This window comes from Sturnira hondurensis, unplaced genomic scaffold (genome assembly GCF_014824575.4).
Source record: "Sturnira hondurensis isolate 20B ecotype Veracruz unplaced genomic scaffold, ASM1482457v3 Scaffold0009516, whole genome shotgun sequence".
Taxonomy (NCBI): domain Eukaryota; kingdom Metazoa; phylum Chordata; class Mammalia; order Chiroptera; family Phyllostomidae; genus Sturnira; species Sturnira hondurensis.
In genome coordinates this window covers 2,178,892-2,200,987 of record NW_028082147.1, presented here as the reverse complement: position 1 = coordinate 2,200,987, position 22,096 = coordinate 2,178,892, and the positions used below count along the sequence as shown (strand labels likewise).

The 22,096-nt window shown below is 38.5% G+C and overlaps 1 protein-coding gene across 12 annotated transcripts in view; it reads left to right on the top strand.

The window, feature by feature from the left end:
- Positions 1-22,096, top strand: part of PUM1 (pumilio RNA binding family member 1) — a 134,252-nt gene that overhangs the window by 38,283 nt on the left and 73,873 nt on the right. For 9 of the 12 annotated variants that reach the window (XM_037057229.1, XM_037057228.1, XM_037057227.1 and 6 more), the window contains 2 exons: positions 14,257-14,365; positions 15,337-15,515. The exons of 2 other annotated variants lie outside the window; for them this stretch is intronic. In XM_037057229.1, the coding sequence (XP_036913124.1) occupies positions 14,257-14,365; positions 15,337-15,515 (288 nt within the window). The remainder of the gene's footprint in view (positions 1-14,256; positions 14,366-15,336; positions 15,516-22,096) is intronic. One more of the 12 variants, XM_037057223.1, reaches the window with a different exon arrangement.

Genomic DNA, 22,096 nt, shown 5'->3' with positions numbered 1-22,096 from the left:
AGGACTCCAGAGTACAAGTGCTTTACTTGCCCCCTTTTCTAGAAAGTCAACACAAGAAGGAAGATAGGAAAATGTCTCAGTTTGGGCCACAAATTATTTTCTAGTATTTCATTCACTGCTTTTATTCAACTTAAGAGTTTAAGTTCTGAAAAATTTAAAGGCACATATTTGAGCAGCTTCTTTATTTACGTATGAAAAGATTAGTCTGGTAGTTGAGTATTCAAGAATGTATCTTTGTAGTAAATACTGAGGAAGGCTCACTGACCTTGGGTTTCTTAGTTCTCTTTCTACATGGATTTGGTGTGATCTTGCACGATTTAATTGTTCCACCTGTAGGAGGGCTGGGCCACATTGTTATTCCTCACATCCTAAGAGGCATGGGTTTCTGAAAGAGGAGAGGGGTTCTAATTGGCAAGTACTTTGCGAGCCTTTGACAGAAAAGGCACTTTATTCTGCATAATTGGTTTTCTAACTTTTAAAAGACAATTTTTTTTTCTTTTCAAAATTACGTAATGTTTTATATGTGGTAAATTTGACAACTTTCAGGAAAGTTAAGATAGTAGTAATTATTTTTGGAGTAAATGAATGCATTTAGATGTGGCCCTTCATCTTTGTCTTAGACAACTGAAGCACAGAGAAACTTATCCTTGGTAATAGACAGGTTTGTGTACCTGAGGAAGGAAATACAGAAAGTGCTTCTGTGGGGAGTAATAGTGAATCCTAACACGTTCCCAGGGAGTAGAATAAGGTGAGATGTATTTAAAATATAGTTTCAGGCTCTCATCAGACATTTCATGGGAATTCTGTCCATAAGTGTGAGACAGCAGAATGGCTTGTAGAGGGAGGAATGTGATAGTGGTTTGGAGAGCTGGTCACCCTAAGAAATGTGTAACGTGATGAAAGATAGAGCTCTCACTGGACCAGAACTTGGAAGCTATAGCTTCCAGTCTGGGCTCAGACATGCATTCATCTTGTTTTGACTATGCTTTTTTCATTGTAAGACAAAGTAGGACTAGATAATTTGCTAGGATCCTTTTAAGTCTAAGATTCTTAGATTTTTGCCCATAATTTTATATTTAAAAATGTAGAAAACAGGTAGTTCTGCTTTTGCTAGGACATTGCATTGGGTATCTAAAAGATGCGTTTTTAAGGGACTTCACCCTCAGGTTCCATAACTTTCCATTGTGTTCTCTAATGAAAAGTTCTGTAGTGCCTAAGACATTGAAGGGTCTGTCCATTAGGGCTTGTGGGTTGGTAATTCTGAAATCAAGGCAGGGGGGAGTGATACCAAGTCTGTTGAAACTTTTCCCCCCACATCTTTCCATCATAGAATTGGAGGCTTTGAGGTAGCTAAAAGTAATTCTAAGGATCCACAGCCCTGCCTCACACTGACAATTCCTCGCAATTACAATCTCATGAGAGGAACTAAGTTGACTCCAAAATGGAATTTTGGAAAGGAGATACATTGTCTGCCAGCAAGACCATGCAACGTTTGTTGCATAAGGGAGGAAAGATTAATAGTTGCCTTTTAGTATGTTGGTATGAAAATGTCTGACCAAGCAGTGTAACCAATCCCTTTTGTTCCAGTATGTAGCTTTTGAGTACTAATAGGAGTGGTAAAAGCTGCCTAGTCCCATGACTCTGTGTTAATAACATTTGGTTGTTGGGCATTTTTTACATCTTGCTATTAAAATGAAATGTTTACTTTAGAGAAAAAATAGTAAGCCAGGCCAAGTGACCTGGAAGAATGCAATCCTAGTTAATAACTTTGCTGCATTAGATTAATGACTGTGTGTTAGGATTGAAGTGACCTCTTCCTGAGTCTTATTTGGGATCTCGTAACAGTTTTGGGATTGGGGTTGGACATTTTGAAGAACAAGATAAGATGAAGTTGTGGATGCAAATGACATTTGGAACTTGCTTCCCAGTTCTGCCAGTTTTAAGACTGTGGAACCCCACTCACTCCAGTATCTGTCTCTGTGCTGTACTGAGCAGACTGGGCATACCTACCGCCGTGTATGTTGAGCTGTCTTGGAATGTTCGGATGCAGTAACACATGCTCCTTTGAAGCAGGATCTAACTGATCCACATACTGCTTAGTCTGTCTGCATTTAATTTCTCCCTTTTGATCCTCCTTTGGCTAAAACGTTTTCATGCTTTTCATCCCCATAACTATGCTTTATATGAAGGCAATCCAATTAAATAAACTACAATAAAATATTATCACTTACTTCCAAGACACTTTGGCATTGAATTCATTACCTATGTGAATCTCCCAACAAGTGTTTGTGAGGTATTAGTACCATTTTTTAAAAGATTTTATACAGAGGGGAAGGGAGGGAGAAAGAGGGGGAGAAAAACACCAGTGTGTGGTTGACTCTTTTGTGCCCCACACCTGGATACCTGGCCCCGCAACCCAGGTATGTACCCTGACTGGGAGCTGCATTGGCAGTCCTTTGGTTTGCAGGCCAGTGCTTAATCCACTGAGCCACACCAGCCAGGGTTAGTACCATTTTTTTTTTTTTACATGAGGAAAATGAGTCCAAAGATAGTGTGACTCCAGCTAAGGTCAAGTGCAAGATGTTGGATTGACTTTATTTATTTATTTAAAAAAATTTTTTTAAAAATATTTTATTTATTTATCTTTCGAGGTGAAGGGAAGGAGAGAGGGAGAGAAACATCAACGTATGGTTGCCTTTCGTGCGTCCCCTGCTGGGAGTTGGCCTGCAGGGAACTGGCCTGCAACCCAGGCATGTGCCCTGACTGGGAATGGAACTGCGATCGTCTGGTTCGCAGGTCCGCGCTCAATCCACTGAGCTACACCAGCCAGGGCGGATTGACTTTAAATTTTATTTGATCAGGCTCAGAAATGTTGTGTTGGCCAAAAGGTTTGTTTTTCCCCCCATAAGATGGCTCCAGTAGTGCTTAGTTGTGTTTAACTTCATTTGAGACAGTTTTGTTAGATTTGTTAGGCAGCTGTCATATCAGCATGCATTTAAAAAAAATCAAAATTGGTGAATTTTTGTGTAGCCATTTTAATATTAAAGATGGAAGAAGATATGCATCATTTTCTGGCATGCTTTATTATTTTAAGACAGATAAAATATGACTGAAACATGAAAAAGATTTTGTGCAGTGTATGAAAAAGCGCTGTGACTGAGCGAATGTGTCAAAAGTGATTTGCAAAGTTTCATGCTGGAGATTTCTCGCTCGACGATGCTCTATGGTCGGGTAGGCTAGCTGAAGTTTATGGTGATCTAATTGAAACATTGAGAACAATCAGCATTATACCACATGGGAGATAGCCAACATACTCAAAATATCCAAATTAATAAAGTCATTATGAAAATGAAAATTATGTCTTTTATGGAAAAAAGTATGGACTTTTTGGCCAACCCAATAATAATAGCTGCAATATATTGAGCATATATGGTTTCTAGGTTTTGTGCTAATGACTTCATATACATTGTAACCTTCACAGTGGTCCTTCAGTATCATGATGCCCTTTTGTAGACCAGGCAAAGAGGAATTAGAGGGGTTAACATGATCCCGAGCCTGCGTCTGAACCCAGATCTCTCTCTAAATCCCACAGTTTTTTGTTCAGTTATGCATGTCTAGAGTCTCCCATTATTCAAAGTCCAGCCTTAATTACCAGCTCCAGTATAAAAGCTCTCTGATCTCACCAGTCAGAAGCTATGGAGGCAATTCAAATAGCAAGTTTTTTATATCATTCTTATAGCCCCAATTTATTTTGTACATGGTGATTTGTGTAAACGCTTTCTATTCATTTTGTACTTAAATTTGTTGAGGTCAGGGGCTATAGCTTATAATGTACCTTGTAAACAGTGTCTGCCTAATACATTTTTTTGAATGAATCTTATACCAGTAAATACCTTTTCCTAAGCATGGATTCCTCTTTATCTTCTCTTGTACTTTAGAAGTTGATATTGCCTCCCCTCAAGGGACCACAGTTCAAGTCAGCAAATATTTATTGTCTATATTCCCTGTTCAGAACACTTTTTTGCCCTCAGGGTTATGGGGGTGTGGAGGGGGGGATGAGGAACAGGCAAAACTGAAAAGCATTTATTCAACTTTCTCTGCAGATTTTTATAGTTTTGAACTATTAGATAATTACTTTTGTTTATATAATTGTAACCATATTAATAGGATAATTTTCTGGGTCATTTGCTGAGGCATGGAAATGTCCTCATATATATATNTATATATATATATATATATATATATATATATATATATATATATATATATATATATATATACATATATATACATACACACACATGACCAGACATAATGGTATTTAGAAAACCGAAATTACTGTCGTTACATTTCTTGTTGAAGCATGTATTAAACTATGCCATGTATAATTCTTATATGCTGATTTTTACTGATGAGAAATCAGAACACCAAAATTTAATTCACAGTCTCTTGGTTAATTAATGCACTCTGTGGTTCTCATAACAAGCACATAGAAGAAGTAGTTTATTTTCTTTCTGTATTGCTCTTCCCTGTATAGAGTAGCCATCCATGAAATATTCATTTCATGGAATGCATGAGAAGGGGAACTTGTCCATATCTGGTGTACTGAGATTCTTGTCTTGTCAGTTTAATAATTAAAAGTATTCGGAGGCTGACTGGGTGTGGGGATGGGTTTGAATATTTGGTCCTATTTTGAGGTAAAGGACTTTTTTCCCCTCTCTCTCAATTGAACTGTTTGCTTTCTTCTTTGGGGATATGTCATGAAGCACTCTAGATGTTTTCATAGTTTTATTGGTGAGCTTTACAGATCCCTACATAATCTGTAGGGTTATCTTTTGTGCACGGGGCTCTCAGGTACTGTAACTAGAATCATTTATGTATTTGTTAGAGTCTAGATGTAGTATAACAAGAAGGTGGTTTTTTTATCGATCAAACCATATAGTCTATACATGTATGGAAACAAATGACCTCGTTTATTTATAGGTAACTTGCAGAGGTGACATAGTCCTCTGTTTCCTTGCTTGCTTTTCCCCGTACCCTGCAGAAAAAGCCTGGGCCACTCTGGGCACTTCTTCATTTTTTTGAACATATTTTCCTATTAGTCTATCAACTTTTATGAAGACAGCAAAGGAAAGTTTCTTTTGGCTCTGTCCAGGAACTTGAAGGGGGAAGGTAGAAAGAAAACTCTAAGTGGATTCAGTAGTGAAGAAAGGATTACTGTGGAGCTTGCCCCAGGTTAATTTACCACAAAATAACATGGAGGTTTATGTCCTAACAGTAACTTTGAATTTTTTTGAAGAGCATACTCTATGAAAGTAATGGCCCGTGTCTTACTGTTTCTTTTCAAGGGTGAAGTTGCTCACAATGATTGTGTTCTTGGTGAGGTAAAGGATGCTGGGAAACCCCTGTGCTTCTTTGAAGAGATTGCATTTTCACAGTAGTCATCAGTTGAAGAACTGTTTGCTGTCTGATTTGTGGCTGTCCTAAAATTTGAGAGCCACCAAATTTTCCTTACCTCTATTTGATTGCCTTTTTTTTTTCCTCTTAACTGGTTCCCAGCAACCCACAGTAGATGTTCAAGACAACCTTAAAACTTTACTGTTGGACTTGTAAACTTAAACTTGCAACATCATATTCTTATATATTTGTATCCTGTTTTTATCTAGCCTTTTCACTCAGTTCACTCTACAGAACAGATTTCTGATTAAAAGAAATTCAGCAGTAGACTGACTTGTGTATACTTAGTGACTTCATTCTTGATCGTCTTAATGGCTGTGAATCTTCACTTTTGAAGTTCCATAGCTTTATTTTTTAATGCTTTGAGAACTGAGGCATCTAAGCTATAGTTTGCATCTTCCTTGCCCCTGTTTCTACAGGTTCCTTCTCTTACTGTTTTTTGCCTGGGTTATTGTCATGATCTGTGCTTAGCCTCTCAGCATCCATGTGCTTCCCCTCACCCCATTTTATGGAAGAATGTCAGATTAATTTTTTAAAATTAGTTTTTAGGATGTTATTCTCTGGATTAGAGCCCAACTCCTTAAAGCCTCACTGGCAACTGAACTAGTTGTGCTTTTTACACCCTTTCCTTACTCCTCTCCTCTGTCAATACCAGGCTTTTTTTTTACTGGTGGACATCTGCCCCACTTGCTCTCATTTCTGACTTTGCTCTTGGTGGAAAGTCCTTTTCACTGTGTTCTTCCTCTCCACCCCCCTTTTAAGGCATTCCTTGACCAGTCCTATCCAGGTTATAGTTTCTTTCTTCATTTGTGGTGGTTGTGAAGTTTAATAGTTGTACCACACTATTAGTGTGTTTATCTTAAAATGCTTCCTAAATGTATCATTTTGATTCCTGGTAGGTTTTTGTTTGCCATCTTTTCTTTCAGGGTAAAGAAATCTTTTACTGCTTTCATTATTCTAGTAGAGGCTAAATGCAGGTTGTTCAAGTAATAACTTACATCAGTAAGTACTTGAGGTGTTGAAACTTCCAAATTTTTCCAGCAGATAGAAAAGTAGTAGTGGTCTTCCAGGTGTGAGAGAGAAGGTTAGATTGCCGCATATTCCCCAGGCCTAAGTGATTTGTGTGACTTCACCCTTACTGGTGGGAATGTTATTAAAGGACTATAGATACAGCGTTTAACAGCGCTTATGGAAAATAATAACATAGCAAAATATTTTTAAAAATCTGTTAATTTTATTTACTGCAAAATTATAATTATACAAAAGTGAAACTTTTTTTAGAATATATTAGGTTTCAACCAAAAGAGATATTTAGTTAAGAGCCTGTTAATATGGCCATTGGTTTTCAGTAGTAACCATCTTGCTACATAAGCTATAGATTTTAAGAAGTAATTACTAGATGTCAGGTTGTGGTGCTGCCTCATAGAGAAATGTGGATAAACTGTAGCAAATGTTTATTCCTAGAGGTTTTTTTGTGTGATTTGAATGAAATGAAATAGCACAAAATGTTATAATATTTAAAAGTCATCTTGCCGTGACCCATGTAGCTCAGTTGGCTGGGCATTGTCCTGCAAAGCAAAGGTCACCTTTTTGATTCCTCCTCTGGGCACATGCCTGGGTTGCAGGCTGGTCCCTGACTGGGGGAGTGTGTGAGATGCAGCCAATCAGTGTTTCTCTCACACATCAATATTTCTCTTCCCTTCTTTCTCCCTCCCTTCCCCTCGCTTTAAAATATAAATAAATAAAATCTTAAAATAAAAATTATCTTTACTTATATGTATTGAGTAATTGATTAAAAAGAAGGCAGGATAGTCCTGGCTGGTGTAGCTCAGTGGATTGAGTGTGGGCCTGTGAACTAGACGATCGTGGTTCGATTCCCAGTCAGGGCACATGCCTGGGTTGCAGGCCAGTTCCCAGCAGGGGCCAGTTCCCAGCAGGGGATGCAGGAGAAGCAACCATACATTGATGTTTCTCTCCTTCTCTCCTTCCTTTCCCCTCTAAAGATAAATAAATAAAATATTTTTAAAAAAAGAAGGCAGGATAGTTCCTTAATTAGTAGATACTATATAAATGGAAGTGAGAACTTAGATCATACTCCTAAAACACCATCTTTGTGATTAAACTATTGAACATTTTGAACATCCCTTATTTAAGCTATAGTTTTTAAAGTGGATTGGAAGTTATCTGCTTGCTTTAAAATGTTTGAAACGTGTTATGAGCTCTTTCCTTAAAATCGCCAGACTTTTGTCACTTTAAACTTATGATGAAGTAAAAATGTCTCTGCTTAAGAGAGATGTAGTGAATTTTGTACCACCATAGTATCAGTTTTTATTTATGAGAAAATTCTAAATCATAATAAAAGTATATTTGGCAGCCCAGGCCGATGTGGCCCACTTGATTTATGCGTCGTCCAGTAGATGAAGGCTTGCGGGTTTGGTCCCTGGTCTGGCCACCCAGAGCAGCCATTTGGTGTCTCTCGCTTGCATTGATGTTTCTCTCTCTTTCCCTAAAAATGTACATTTTAATTTTAGTTGAACTCTACTTGAATATTTTTTAAAAGATTGTATTTATTTATTTTTAGAGAGAGGGGAACTGAGAGAGAAAGAGAGAGAAGCATCGATGTTTGGTTACCTGTCAAGTGGCCCCCAGTGGGGACCTGGCCCCGTAACCCAGGCATGTGCCCTGACTGGGAATTGAACTGGTGACCATTTGGTTCACAGACTATGCTCATTCCACTGAGTTACACCAGCCAGGACTACAATTTTTAAAAAATTTCTTTTAATCATTGAGATAAATTCTTAGGAATGAACATGACTTGATGTATATATACTTTCTGATATAAAAAGAATTGTCCAAAAGAATTGTAACAGTGAATGGATATACCTTTTCTTTAAGCCTTGTAAAAGATACTGATTTACACTTTTATATTTAAAGTGTTTCTTGTTAAAGTGTTAGCAATGATTTACATGAGTTTAGTTCGTAGTCTTTGGGAAAGCACTTCATACCCTGTCTCAGTTGATTTCATGACATAACTGTCTGTGGTGTGGAGGGCTAGGTAGATCCTAAGGGCATTGAGATTTTGAGAAGGGATTTTTGAAAATTTTTGCACATCAGAGCTCTGAGTAGAACATGTGACTATCAGCGCTAACTGGTAATACTGTATTTTCAGTCAGTTGTAAGTGTTCTTTTTCTGAGTTAATGTCAGATTCTTTTAATATAATGAGATATTTATTACTAAGTTGTTAAAAATGGGGGAGGAGGCTATATCTTACCAGCTAGTTAAAATATCAGGTATTTGATTTGAGCATTGGCTACATGCCAAGGAAACCACGCTTGTGTTGGGAGTTTGCACTGCTGGATAGTGATCAGACCTGATCGTGCCTGCAGGGCTGTAGCATTCTTGGGAATAGTACTCCTTAAGAAGCCACACGTCTGCGCTGAGAGACAGCTCTTTGCAGGCTATGTTGAGTATATAAGCAGTGATGTAATACTTCATTCCTGTGGAGCATAGAGCACTTGTTGGAGTGTGCGTCTAGTGTCAAGACCATCAGAAGACTTCACTGATACTTCCCTATGCAAATATTAGTGCAGATGTGGTCAAACAACCCCAGCTCTTAATAAAACATCCTGCCTCTTAGTTTTTGCAAAGCTGTGGTCATGGCTCTTCTTAGGGAGTTTTGTTAGGGCGCTTAATTTTATGGGATTTGCATTGAAGAGGGGTGGATGGTGCTGTGCTCACATCTGCTAGCTGGGCACTCGGTAGCATTTCATTGATTAGTCAATAGTTTTGTTAGTATTATTTAACAACAGAGAGTTAGCAGCTAATTCTTTGAGTGGTGAATGTTCCCGTAACAGTTTGTTTTGTAGGTGAGAAAATGGAGGCATAGAGGGGTTAAATTCATACAGTTGGTATTTAAAAACAGTTTTTTAAAAATGACTTCAGAGTGCTTGTGTGCTTTACCACTATATTATGTCTTAAAATAAACCTAGAGGTTCTTGACATTCTCAGTCCTTTATTTATAATCTCCACCTCAGTTTAAAGGGTTCTTAGGGAGGGGTTAATGTAATGATTGATTGATTGTGCAAGTGTGGCTTTGTGCATTGTCTGTTTGTTGGATGATAAAATAAAAAAGGTGTTTCCAGTCAGAATTTAGAGGTTTCCCCAGTGGATAACAGTATTTGTAAACCAGTGCTTGATTTCTGTTTTGTTCTCCAGAAACCTCATGAATACCTTACTTGATTTTTTTCTAAGTGTTCTCTTTTACAAACCTGTAATTCAAGCTGGGATAGTTGTGTGTTCATGTGCGTGTGTGTGTGTGTGTGTGTGTGTGTTGTGTTTTTCTCAAAGATTTGAGAACAGACATCATTAGGGGGGTAATTAGGAATTCTGTTTAATGAGATACTGCAAGGAAGAGTACAGGTCTGTTGTGTTGCTGGGGAGGATGTGGGTTCCCTCAAGTCCTGGTTCACAGTTTCATAGTTTCATAGGTCTTCAAACAGGGACTTTGATCACTGATTCAGAGATGATTGGATTATGAAATTAACCCACACTAACCAGAACCATAAGAGACTAATGTAACAAAAATCATAATGCATTTTACTAATTTATAAGGAGAAATAATAACTCTCAAGTGGACAGGATAATTACATCCAGTAACCAGCATGCTTGGCTAGAGGAGAGGAAGCCAAGTTCTTACACAAAAGTTACTTGATAAGCAGATCTGGGCCAGGGAAGTTACTTGGATGTTTTTAGGCTAATTTAGTCAAGCTTCTCTCTAACCTGGTGCATTGTTTTTTGTAAAGATAGACTTGTTTGTGCATCATATGCACAAACATGCCAACTGGATAATACTGCCTCCATCTGGCTCCCTGGGTCTCCTTTGCTTTCATTGGACCAATTCCTAATTTCTGTTATCTTCCTTCAGGATTGTCAAATCTTTTAATCCTCTTATTGCCTAGTTATTGTTGTTGTTGTTGTTTTAAGTGAATTTTGTAAACCTCTGCTGCAGTCTGTTCTTTTTTGTCCTATCAAAGAACAGCATTTGTTTCCAAGTTCTTGTTGGGCAAGCAAGCTACAACTATCTTTTCATTCACTAGGTGTACTTCAGTTTTTGGTGAATGAATTTAGATGTGGTTTAAGTGAAGTTTTGGCAACTGCTGACATTTATGCCAGCGGGTTGGTGAACCCCAGGATGTTTTAGCCAGTGCTGCAGATGACGTTACCTTCAGATCAGTTGGTGTTGAATTTGAAGCAGCAATTGGGTACTCAACATCACTTTGTTTTGTAATTCAGTAGATTTTATACTGTAACTTATTTTTTTTTAAAGATTTTATTTATTTATTTATTTTTAGAGGGGAAGGAGAGAGGGAGAGAAACATCAATGTATGGTTGCCTTTTATGCGTCCCCTGCTGGTAGTTAGCCTGCAAGGAACTGGCCTGCAACCCAGGCATGTGCCCTGACTGGGAATCGAACCGCGATCATATGGTTCGCAGGCCCGTGCTCAATCCACTGAGCTACGCCAGCCAGGGCTTATACTGTAACTTATTTTTAAATGATCAGATTAGAACAATAATGTATTTCAGTTGTCTCTTGAATATGTGATTGCTACTAATTCTCAGTAATCCTAACATGTCTGAGTTGATTTGATACAGAATTTTAAAAAGCAAGTCATCTTTAAATATGAGCTACAAGACAGAGTAGGGGATAACATGAAATGGAGTGGACATAATTTTTTCCAAATTCAAAAGTGCTTGCATTTTAGATATTAGAAGTGAAATAAGAAGTGCTTCTTGAAATCAAACTCAAAAAAGTTTTTTGAATCTAAGAAAACTCCCCCATATACTCACAACTACATCAGTTACCTGTTGCTATATAACAAATTACCCCAACATTTAGTGGCTTAAAACAACACAGTTTAAGCCCCACAGTTTCTGGAGGTCAAGAACCCAGTCATGGCTTTGCAGTAACCTGTATTTTCAGGGTCCTTCGAAAACTGCAGTCAAGATTTCAGCGACTCCTGAGTTTGCATCTGTCTTTGCTCAAGTACTTGGGTGCAGTGTTTTCCTTTCCTTCCCGTTTGCAGGGCACCCGTGCAACCCATAGTTTTCTCCCAGAATCTGCGTGCTGCACCCCCCTCTCCTACCATCTTTTTCTTTATCTCTGACAGACTCGCCTTTCAGTCCCTGCTGTTTTCACTGATAATAGTTAATTGGTTTTCTTGCTGCTACTTTGCCAAAGCATATTGAGTTCTAGTGCTTTTGGGGCTGTTCCTAGCATCCATTTAGGGATTTATGTGTATACTGATTGTTGATGGTGGGAGATAAGGCCTCTCGGTATCTGACTGGGGTCTGAATGTTTTTGGCACGTATTCACTCCTGTGAGACTAGTTGTATTTATTACTACTTTGAAATAGAATCTTCACTTTTTAGCACCTTTCTACATGTTGCATTTTTGTTTACTTTGGAGAGAATTTGTCCTATATACAGCCTTGCTTATGTGTTCGGCTGCTTTTGCTGGCTTTGTATAGCCTGGCAAGTTATAGGGAAAGACGGCAGGATTCCAGGAAGTCATTTGGAAGCCTTGAATTCAAGGACTCTGCCTTCAGTTAGCAATTTGACTAATTTTGGACAGATTGTATGTGTTTTGTACAGGGAGGCTGGTATTTATATTAGACGTTTTTCCTTAGGCTTGAGTAGAGATTTCCCAATTTGTGCAGAGATTGACGAACACTGTAATGAATATTTTTGTTTACCTTAGCTCTCTTTCCACTGTTCTATGGAGAATAAAATTAACCAACATGTGAGGTGTCCCCTTTGCTGACATTCTTTCTCCTGGTATGCAGAAGAGAAGCAGATGCAGGCTTCTGCTTGCTCACATTACCTACAAAATATAGGAGAAAAAAATCAGAATATTAGTTGAAAAGTGGATAACCAGTAGAAAAATAAATTCTGTTTGTAATCTTGTGAGAAGGCATTTTGAAACTGAAAGAAGTTGTTTAAAAACAAGAATTCTTGAATTGTGCTTGAGTAGCTCACATTAATTTTCAGTATCCCTTTTGTGACTCACAGCAATTTTTCCTGCTGCGATGCCATTGAATACATTTTTTGAGAAACTACTATGTGTCAGGCATTGTGCTAGGCACTTATCAACAATACTTATAACCACCACGCCAGCCTGAAAAATATTTCCTTCATTAGTACAAAGAGAATGAGGCCCAGGACAGTTCAGTGGTTATTCCTAGGACACATGACAGTTGTCTGATTCAGGGCTTCCTTACCCCACCACTTAGCTGTGGTCTGGGCTCCTCTTCCTGGTTGTCCCTTCCCTGCCTTCTCAGATCTTCTCAAGTTAATAGACCAGTTATCTCCTTGTTTTCCTCTGAGAAGGAGCTAGGAATTGACTGCTTATAACAACTCATCTTCAAGTAAACCTGTGCCCCTGTGTACTAAGTGCTAGACCATGATCTGCATTCTGTCATGATCTTGTTGGATTAGAAAATAGGACCTGAAGAGAAAGGTGTGTGGGAAGCTGCTTTGATCCAGGTAGTAGCTAGCCCATGTCTGTCAGATAGATATATAGAGCTGGATAAAAATTATGCTTAGAAACCTAAAATTTATGTTTGGAGAGTTGAAATTCATTTTGGTGAGGACAGTGTTGCATTATTCCTCCATTATCATTGGGTGATGGGTTTTATTATTGGAAAAGTAAACAGTGTTGTGGAGGAGACCAAGTGGTTTGTGCTTCCTCTGAGAAATTCAGCTCTCCAGGTGTGCTCTTTTATGTTCAAAAGAAGTGATTAAGTATTGTCTCAGACACCTGAGTTTGTTGTCTGACTAGTAGTAGCTGAAATGAAAACATAATTAGAGGAAATAAAGAGGGACATTTCAGTAAGTAAAGCTGATGACAGGAGAATGAAGAATGATGGCCTTCTAATGGGATTTTATTTTGTAACTCTGGTCACGAATGCTTTGATCTTGTGCAAAACTATACTGTGTTTTGCTTGAAGGGTACTTTGCACTTCTTTGGTTGAACCTAGTTTGAAGTTCTCATATTGGTTTAGGGCTATGATGCCTGCATTGCTGTGAAGCATAGAATGTTTTGCGACATCACTTTAATGGCATTACTAAGCACTGTTAAAATTAATTGAGGTTAGGAGATTTTATTTCTCTCCCAGTAATGTGGAAAGACAGCTGTTCTGTCTTTCCAGAATCTTGGAATGAGTTAATATGTAGTTGGGGAGCAGTTCACGCCCCCTCCCCCTTCTTTTTTTTCTGGTGATGGAAGTGTTTTGGTTAACAGAATCTCTGCATATAAAGGAGGTAGATTTTGCCTCCAGCATTCAGAGGTGGGGTCTGAGTTCACGCTCAAGCTTGAGTAACTTTGTATGGTCATTACACATGTGGGCAGGAGGGTTTTAGTAGTTGTAAGTACTTTTTTCAGTAAGAGTTTTCTTAGTAAGCAGTTAGCTAATAGATCTACTATTAGCCTCCCTCCCCTGCAAAAAAAGATCTTGGCATAGGTTAAGTGAATAATTCTAGAAATTTAAGCAGAGCCTCTATTGTGATGGGTTGATCTGTGCAGGCCCCACCCCCACCCCCACCCTTGCCTTAGGCTTCTCTGACTTTTTGCCAAATGTACAATAATTCTCTGACCACAACCTGTGTAGCCAGAACATTCCGATTAAAGACTTTCAGGGCACGTGAGCATCTTCAGTACCCTTGTCTAAAAGAAAGTGTTGACTGCTGTACTTTCATCCTTTATGAATTCTTTAAAAGCATCTATTATTTTTAATTTGCAGCAGCTCTTGCCAGGTAAAAAGTTTTGGGAAACAGATGAATCCAGCAAAGATGGACCAAAAGGAATATTCCTGGGTGATCAATGGCGAGACAGTGCCTGGGGAACATCAGGTAATCTAGACCTAGCGTCTGTACTGTGATTTGTGCCTGTCTTAGAGCTCCTTCCCCAGCAGTTGGCAAGTCGTGAATTTTGTATCAGCGACATAAGCATGTCGAGCAATGTCCTGTTCTGTAGTGTAATTGCCATGAAGGAGCTATATGCTGTAATTTATTGAAACATAATTAACACAAAATCAAATCTTCAATATTTTATTGAAGTGCTAGTCTCAGGGGAATGGTCTTATTTGAAATGACCATAATTTCAGCTATAACTTCTTGCTCTGTACTGCTGTCAGCATACTGGGAAGTAGAAAATCCATGCCTGCCATTTGAAGTCATGTTTCTTTTTCTTCCCCTTGCACCACCTGTGTAACGTGTATGAGATGATCTATCTACGAATGTGTTTGGGGCCAAATTAAGTCACTGGGCACGGATGCTCTTCTGACAGACTGCCCTTGAAGAGGGATGGGGAGAACTTGTAGAAGCAGACACAATGACAACAGAAGGGAATGGCAGATCCTAGGGAGGAAGGAGACAGAAAACTGGAAGGCTGATGTGCTGTTACAGCACAGTGTAAGAGTGGAAGCTGGAGTAACAGCAAGGCATCAGAAAAGATCCAGTTATGTTGTTTTTAAAAAGGGCAGTAAAATCATATTTTGTTTTAGTAGTAACACCAATAAAATATATTAAAAAGAAATTCTGCTACTTGAAAGGAGTAAACATTAATTTATCAACTTACCTACATAAACCAGTTGTGTGAACTGCTGAATTGCTCTGCTGTCCTGCATATATGAGGGGTGTGTTCCGTTTTGTTTAGCTATTTAGAATAGTATACTTAGGGAAAAGCACAATAGAAGGTTTTGGTTCAACTGACCATGGCAGGTTTCCTGATTCCCCGCCACTGGTTTATCCATGAGACATCACTCGTAATTTGTTTCGAGCCTCTGGCTGCACTGTATCATGTTTGTGTATCTTTTTTGTAGATCATTCAGTTTCCCAGCCAATCATGGTGCAGAGAAGACCTGGTCAGAGTTTCCATGTGAACAGTGAGGTCAATTCTGTGCTGTCCCCGCGGTCGGAGAGCGGGGGCCTAGGCGTTAGCATGGTGGAGTATGTGTTGAGCTCATCCCCGGGCGACTCCTGTCTGAGGAAAGGAGGATTTGTAAGTCGGCTCGAGGAGCTTGTTCCTGTCTCTCTCTCTCTCTGATCTCCTGAAACAAAACATGCCTGTTTAGCTTCCTCAGACACTCACAGCACTGATCACAGAGTATTGTGAGACACCTGCTGAAATTAGTAGATGTAAGACAAACTTTTAAAAATAGAGAAATTTTGGGGGGGGACATATTGATAGTAATGTGAGGTAAGAACTGAAATCTGGGTCTCTGTTCATTGGTCTACCAGAAAACACCATTTTTAGTTTAAAACAAAAACAAAAAAGTAAAAAGTGTAAGAACTAAAAATAAAGCTGAAGCTGGGGTGTTAGCGAACAGGTTGGAGAACGGTGATAATGTGCTCGCCCAGGAACCCATAAAGGGATTAGCTCCGCAGGCCGCTCTTGTTCTGCTAGCTGGGCTTCTGTTATGGAATGACCTCAGGCTGCTTCTGAACAGCTTTGTTTCTTACACCCAGCATGTCAGAAAATCAGAAATTCTGTTAATTCTGTACCTGTGCTTTTTTTTCAAATTCATTACCGTTGATTTCTCTGATGCCATATTTTAGCCAAAGCAGCTTTTCTCTATGCCTACAGCCTCTTCCCTTTTAAGTCTAAGCAGTCCTCTTCAAGTATCTTTGATAGCCTTTCTCAAAACTAGTTCTTTTGTCATCGACTCTCTAGATCTTAACACAAATATGTGAATCTTTCCCATTTAGTACTCTGTGATTGGTTTTATATTCAGGTCACAGGCAGGAAGGCCATGACAGTCACCCTGAATCTCTCTTCCCTTTTTCCCCCCCAACTCAGTTTGTTTTGTACCTTTTCAAAGCTCTTCCTCCCCTAAGTCTTTTTGAGCTAATACTACTTGTTGGCAATCAATTAGTAAGAAGTTGACCCCCACTTCTTACTAATTTTTCCTCCATAACTTTCTTTATCTTATAGCGTTTGTTAGTATTTTTATTGGCATACATCTGTTGCTAGGTGTCAGAGTCTTGGTCCTCTTTTCCCCATTCTACTGAAACTTCTTTAAAGTAACATTAATTCAGTTTTGGTGCAGCTTCCTCAAGTGCCAAGTACAGTTCTTCAACATGTTAGTGGATAGTAAGTGAATGATTTGTTGGCATGAAGAGAATAGGTCCACATGGAATTAGCTTTATTCTAGGCATGTCTGAGTTGATGCTTCCACTGACATTGACTCTTGATATACCTGGAGTTTTTAGTCATACAGGAAAAAAACCCAGAAAAAATGAAGTGAAATTAACTTATTTAAGAGGCTGGTTTGAGTTTCTCCCTGCTCCACACCTGGAAATTTGGTGAGGAGGTTAGTCAGAAGAGGATCTTTTATAACAACCATAGGAAGATCAAGGAATTAAACTGGGATTTTTGTCTTACTCTTAAATATTAGCCATTCCAAAGACCTGATTGTTTTGGACCCTTTGACCCTGTAAAGATGTAGGCCAGGTTTAGTGGCTTGTGCCTCCAGATAGGAAAAGACACTTTTTTATTTGAACCTACCAAAGAGGCTGCTTGGGAAAAACAAGGTCTGCGCTTTGGGTGTGGGGAGTGGTATCAGGCAAAAATGATCATTTGCCTATTGTCCTATAGGAAGAATGGTGTTACTACATCTCCAACTTACCTCCTTTATTTTTGGTTTTCATACTATCTCATGAGGACAGATTCCTCATAGGAAGTGCTGCCTTCTAATTTCTCCCAATAACTTTTAGTTATTTACTATAGGAGAAAAGTTAGTATCATGTATAGGTAAGTTGTTAGTGTGGTGAACTAGAACTATATGACTCCTGCCATGAATTCTTTGTTATGTGTCAGTTTCTAATTCTTGTGTATTATCTAAGGGTTGTGTGCCTGTGTTACTGTGAAATTTACAGGAGGCAGAAATATAATTGGAATAAGGAGAAAGGTAAAATGCTGGGATTGAATTATTATTTTTGTCTGTTTTTCTCTTTTTTAATATATTTTAATTTAACTTATTGATTTGATAGAGAGAAAGATATCAGTTTGTTGTTTCACTTTTATGCATTCAATGGTTGATTCTTATGTATGCCCTGACAGGGGACTGAACCCATAACCTTGGCGTATTTGGACAATGCTCCAACCACTGCATTACCCTGCCAGGGCCATTTTTCTCTTTTTGAACAATTGTTTCATTAATTAATCTTATGATAAAGTTATATCTTTTGCATTATGTCTTGTATTTGTATTTATAAAGGCAACGTCCATCCTTAGTTGTTTTGGGAGACGTGATTTTTAGCTCTTTACAGTATTGTCACCAGAAGTTAAGGCCTCAGGACAGAGGTCGGGAAATTGAACACTAACAGTCAGATAATTTACTGAGCTTCTGAGGTTTGCATTAAGATAAATGAAAATTCTGCACAGCTGTGTTCCAGCTTCTTCTCAGAAGGATGGTTGTGGGTAATGAAATATTCCATATTTTGATGTGGATGCCATCTAAAGGGTGATGTGGGAGGGACTGATCAGTGACATCAGTCTGTCACATTGGCATATTCAATATTGGTGGGTGGATGCCTGAGGATTAGTGAACTACTTTGTCTCTTTGTGGTTGTATCCTGCTGATCTTACACCTAACCTGGCTTTGCTCTGCATGTTGGTTAGGGTAACATCTGACCAAAGCTCTGGTTATGGAAACCTGAATCACTTTTTCTTGTCATGATATGCATGCATCTTATTGGGAAAGGTGGGCTTTTAAAAAAAATCTAATCTGTCTTTCAAAGGATTGTATTCAAAGGCCAACAAGCTTTTTGTAGCTGATAGTACTGAAAAGGTGGGTTATTGGTGATTTTTTGGGTCAGAGCACTCAGATGGTTTACTTTTTGGGTGGCTGTGCCAGCATTACCTCCAGTAAAGCCATGGAAAAGCCTCATTTTAATTCCCTAAGAGCAGAAAACATAATTTCTGATGACATAATGAATGTGGACCTCAAAACAAGTACTAAGGGATCATTCTTAGTTCTGACAACAGATAATCCAGACTCTGATTAACTTTTCAATTAAAGAAGGTTAGGCTTAGAATCATAGTAATCTACTCATTATAAAGTGGTTTTCCATTTGCAGTAAGGTTGTTTTCTGGCTATTGTGGAATGAAGGTATTTAATTCTGTCTAGTTTTTTAAAGTTCATTTTGATTCTACAAATGGATTCAATTTAGTAATTTTAGCTTCTGTGATTAGAGTACTTTCAGGCTGAAAATTTAGAATTCAACAGCAGTATTTTCTTAGCATGCACTGTAAATTTTTTTGTAGTATTTCACATAGGAGACAAAGACCACGGGATTGCAATTTTCAGAGTAGGAAACACCAGAATACCAGTTAGTCAAGTCAGGGTTGTCTTTTATTTTCATTTAATTTTGTTTATTTTTGTATCTTTTATTCGTAGAATAAGACACCCACCTATCCCCCAAAAAGCATGGTTCAGAATGCTTATAAAATCTCATGTAACTGGTATTTTGGAGCCACTGGGTGAAATCGGCTATAAAGACCCTGTCGTTGGAAAAAAAAATTTTGTTTTTTGATCTTCAAATAGATGGAAGCCTAGCCAGTCAGAACTTTCCGTCTTTCATAATTTCTATCTTTCTGGTTCATGGTATCCATTGAAATGAGAAAGACCACTGTAAACTTCAATTAGGATGAAGACCACTCTAATCTCAGAAGAAAGACTTAGAAAAAACACTGTGGGAGGCCTTTCTGCTTGTTGGTGCAGATTGACTTACTGTCCAACCTAGAGCATGCATGTACACTCACAGCAGTTTGTTCGGCTCATAAAACTTGGTGACTTGCTTTTCTAGTCTTTACTGCATGTATGTATGTATGTGTCTATTTATTTAAGAGATTATTTATTTTTAGAGAGAGGGGAAGAGAGGGAGAGAGACATCAGTGTGTGGTTGCTTCTTGCATGTCCCCTACCTGGGACCTGGCCCACAACCTAGGCATGTGCCCTGACTTTGAATTGAACCCAGGACCTTTTGGTTCACAGGCCTGTGCTCAGTCCACTGAGCTACACCAGCTGGGCTTTACTGCATTTATTTTAAGTAACCAGTGCTACTTTAATTTATTTCGTTTAAAAACCTTATGCAGTATAATGCAGTGAAAGTTGGGTTTAAGTCTTAACTGGATCTTAATTTCCTCATCTGCAAGATGGGGATAATTAGAACTCCAGAAGTCTTAAAAGTAGATAATATATATTCATATGTTTTGTAAACCTCATAAAATCTTGCTTCTCAAAGTCTTTGGGCCAGTAGCATCATCATCACCTGGAAACTTATTAGAAATACGGAATCTCGGGCTCTACCCCAGACCTATTGAATCAAGCCTGCATTGTTTTGACAAGACCCTTAGGTAATTTGGTATGCATGTGAAGGTATGTTAAATACTACTGTGAGACATATTTTTCTTAGAAATGTAAATACTAGGAAGCTGTGGATCAAATACAGAAACTTTTTTTTTTTTACAGGGTGGGGTTCTTTTAAAATTGAGCTTCCCTTGAACAAGAAATCTACATGCTGTACCTTGCAGTGTCAAGTTTTTAGACATTAGATAAAAAAGTAAAAAGAAAACTTTTAGAAAACCTATTTTTGGTTTTGATTTCTGTAATTAATACCATTGTAGACATTTAAGATGTTTTTTTTTTCTTTTGGATCTGGTGGTTACACAATAGACGTAAACACTCTTAGCTTTCTGCACACCAGGAATTTGATCATACATGCAGTGCCTGGTATATTGTGTGTTCCACTCTTTCTGAAGTGCACACCTCCTTGCTTTGCTCATTTTAAAGTTGGGATGCATCTTTCAGATGACAGCATGTCATAGTTTAATTGCTATTGTTTCCTTTTTAGCAGCACATAAAATGATTGCATGTCTTACAAATTGATGGTGTCTCAGATTTGATGAAATATAGTTGGTGGTGGCTTGATTCTCTACACACATCTCAGAAAAAACCACTGGGACAAAGAATCTAATGATTGGAGTCACAGCAGTTTCTTTTCAGCAGGGAAATGCGAGATGTCGAGCAATTTTAAAGTTTTGGGGGAGTAGAGGTGAGGGTAGGTGTGTTTTTAAAAAGACAGTAGTAAAAAATTAAAATGGGGTAGAGTACTGCTAAGAATTTTTTTTTAAAAAAAGAATGGCTCTTTCATGAGTTGCCGTATTTAATCATTGAAACAACCCTTTGAGGTAACTGTTGAATTTATAGATGAGAAAAATGAGGCTTTGAAGGGAAATGATGGTGCCTGGATTCAAACTTTGTACTAATTTCAGTTCTTAACTGCTTTCTTCTTCTTCTTTTTTTTTAAAGATTTTATTTATTTATCTTTTAGAGGGGAAGGGAAGGAGAGAAGGAGAGAAACATTAATGTATGGTTGTCTCTCGTGTATGCCCTGCTGGGAACTGGCCTGCAACCCAGGCATGTGCCCTGACTGGGATCGTGTGGTTCGCAGGCCCTCGCTCAATCCACTGAGCTACGCCAGCCAGGGCCTTAACTGCTTTCTATATTGCTTTCTATTATGTCAGACTGGCTTGTTTATTAGTTGACTTCCTCACAGTGGATTATATGTTAACTTAAAAGAGTAATTCACATGGCTAGGAATTTCAAACTTTTACTCATTTTAAAGTATTTTTAAAAGTATTTTATTTATTTATTTTTAGAGAGAAGGGAAAAGAGAAAGAGAGGGAGAGACATTGATGTGCAAACATTGATTGGCTGCTTCTCACACACCCCCATCTAGAGCCCTGGCCTGTAAGCCAGGCATGTGCTTAGACTGGGAACTGAACTGGCAACCTTTTGGTTTGCAGGTTGGTGCAGGATTCACTAAGCCACACCAGCCAGGGCCATTTTCTAATAATGCCCCCCAATTTTTTATTACTAGTGGAGCTATAAACTGCTGCTGAGCTTTAAAGGAAATTGATGTTTCAGTTTTTTGACGTTTTGTAAAAAACAGACAATATATACAGGAGAAACCACTTGTTTAGTTAATGTTAGGGTTTCTGGACTCAGTATGTCAAGCAGGTATGTTAAATACTCCTTTGTAAAACAGAGGAGAGGAGCCCTTGCTGGTGTGGTTCAGTGGATTGAGTGCCAACCTGCAAACCAAGGGATCACCAGTGGTTCAATTCCTGATTAGGGCACCTGCCTGGGCTGTAGGCTGGTTCACAGTGGCGGGCATGCAAGAGGCAACCACCCATTGATGTATCTCTCCCTCTCTTTCTCCCTTCCTTCCCCCTCTCTAAAAATAAATAAATAAAATCTTTTAAAAAAAGGGGAGAAGAGTTACTAATTTCATTAAATGTAACTTGTGCTGTATGGAGCTTTGTGATAAAATCACTTGCAACTTATTGCAAGTTAAATTCTCATTTCTCTTACTTCACTCAGAAATAATAGATGGTTCCTGAAATTTTCCTCCTGTTATATGAGTCTTTGAAGAAGCTAAGTCGTAAGTGGATGTACTGTGATCTCTGCAGTATATAGTTCCTCTCTCTGTCTGCTTTTCTCTCAATTCCTTGATATGTAGCAGTGGGACATTCCTTTGCCACTGTAGATCTGGGGTCTCATAGAGCCCGTCTTG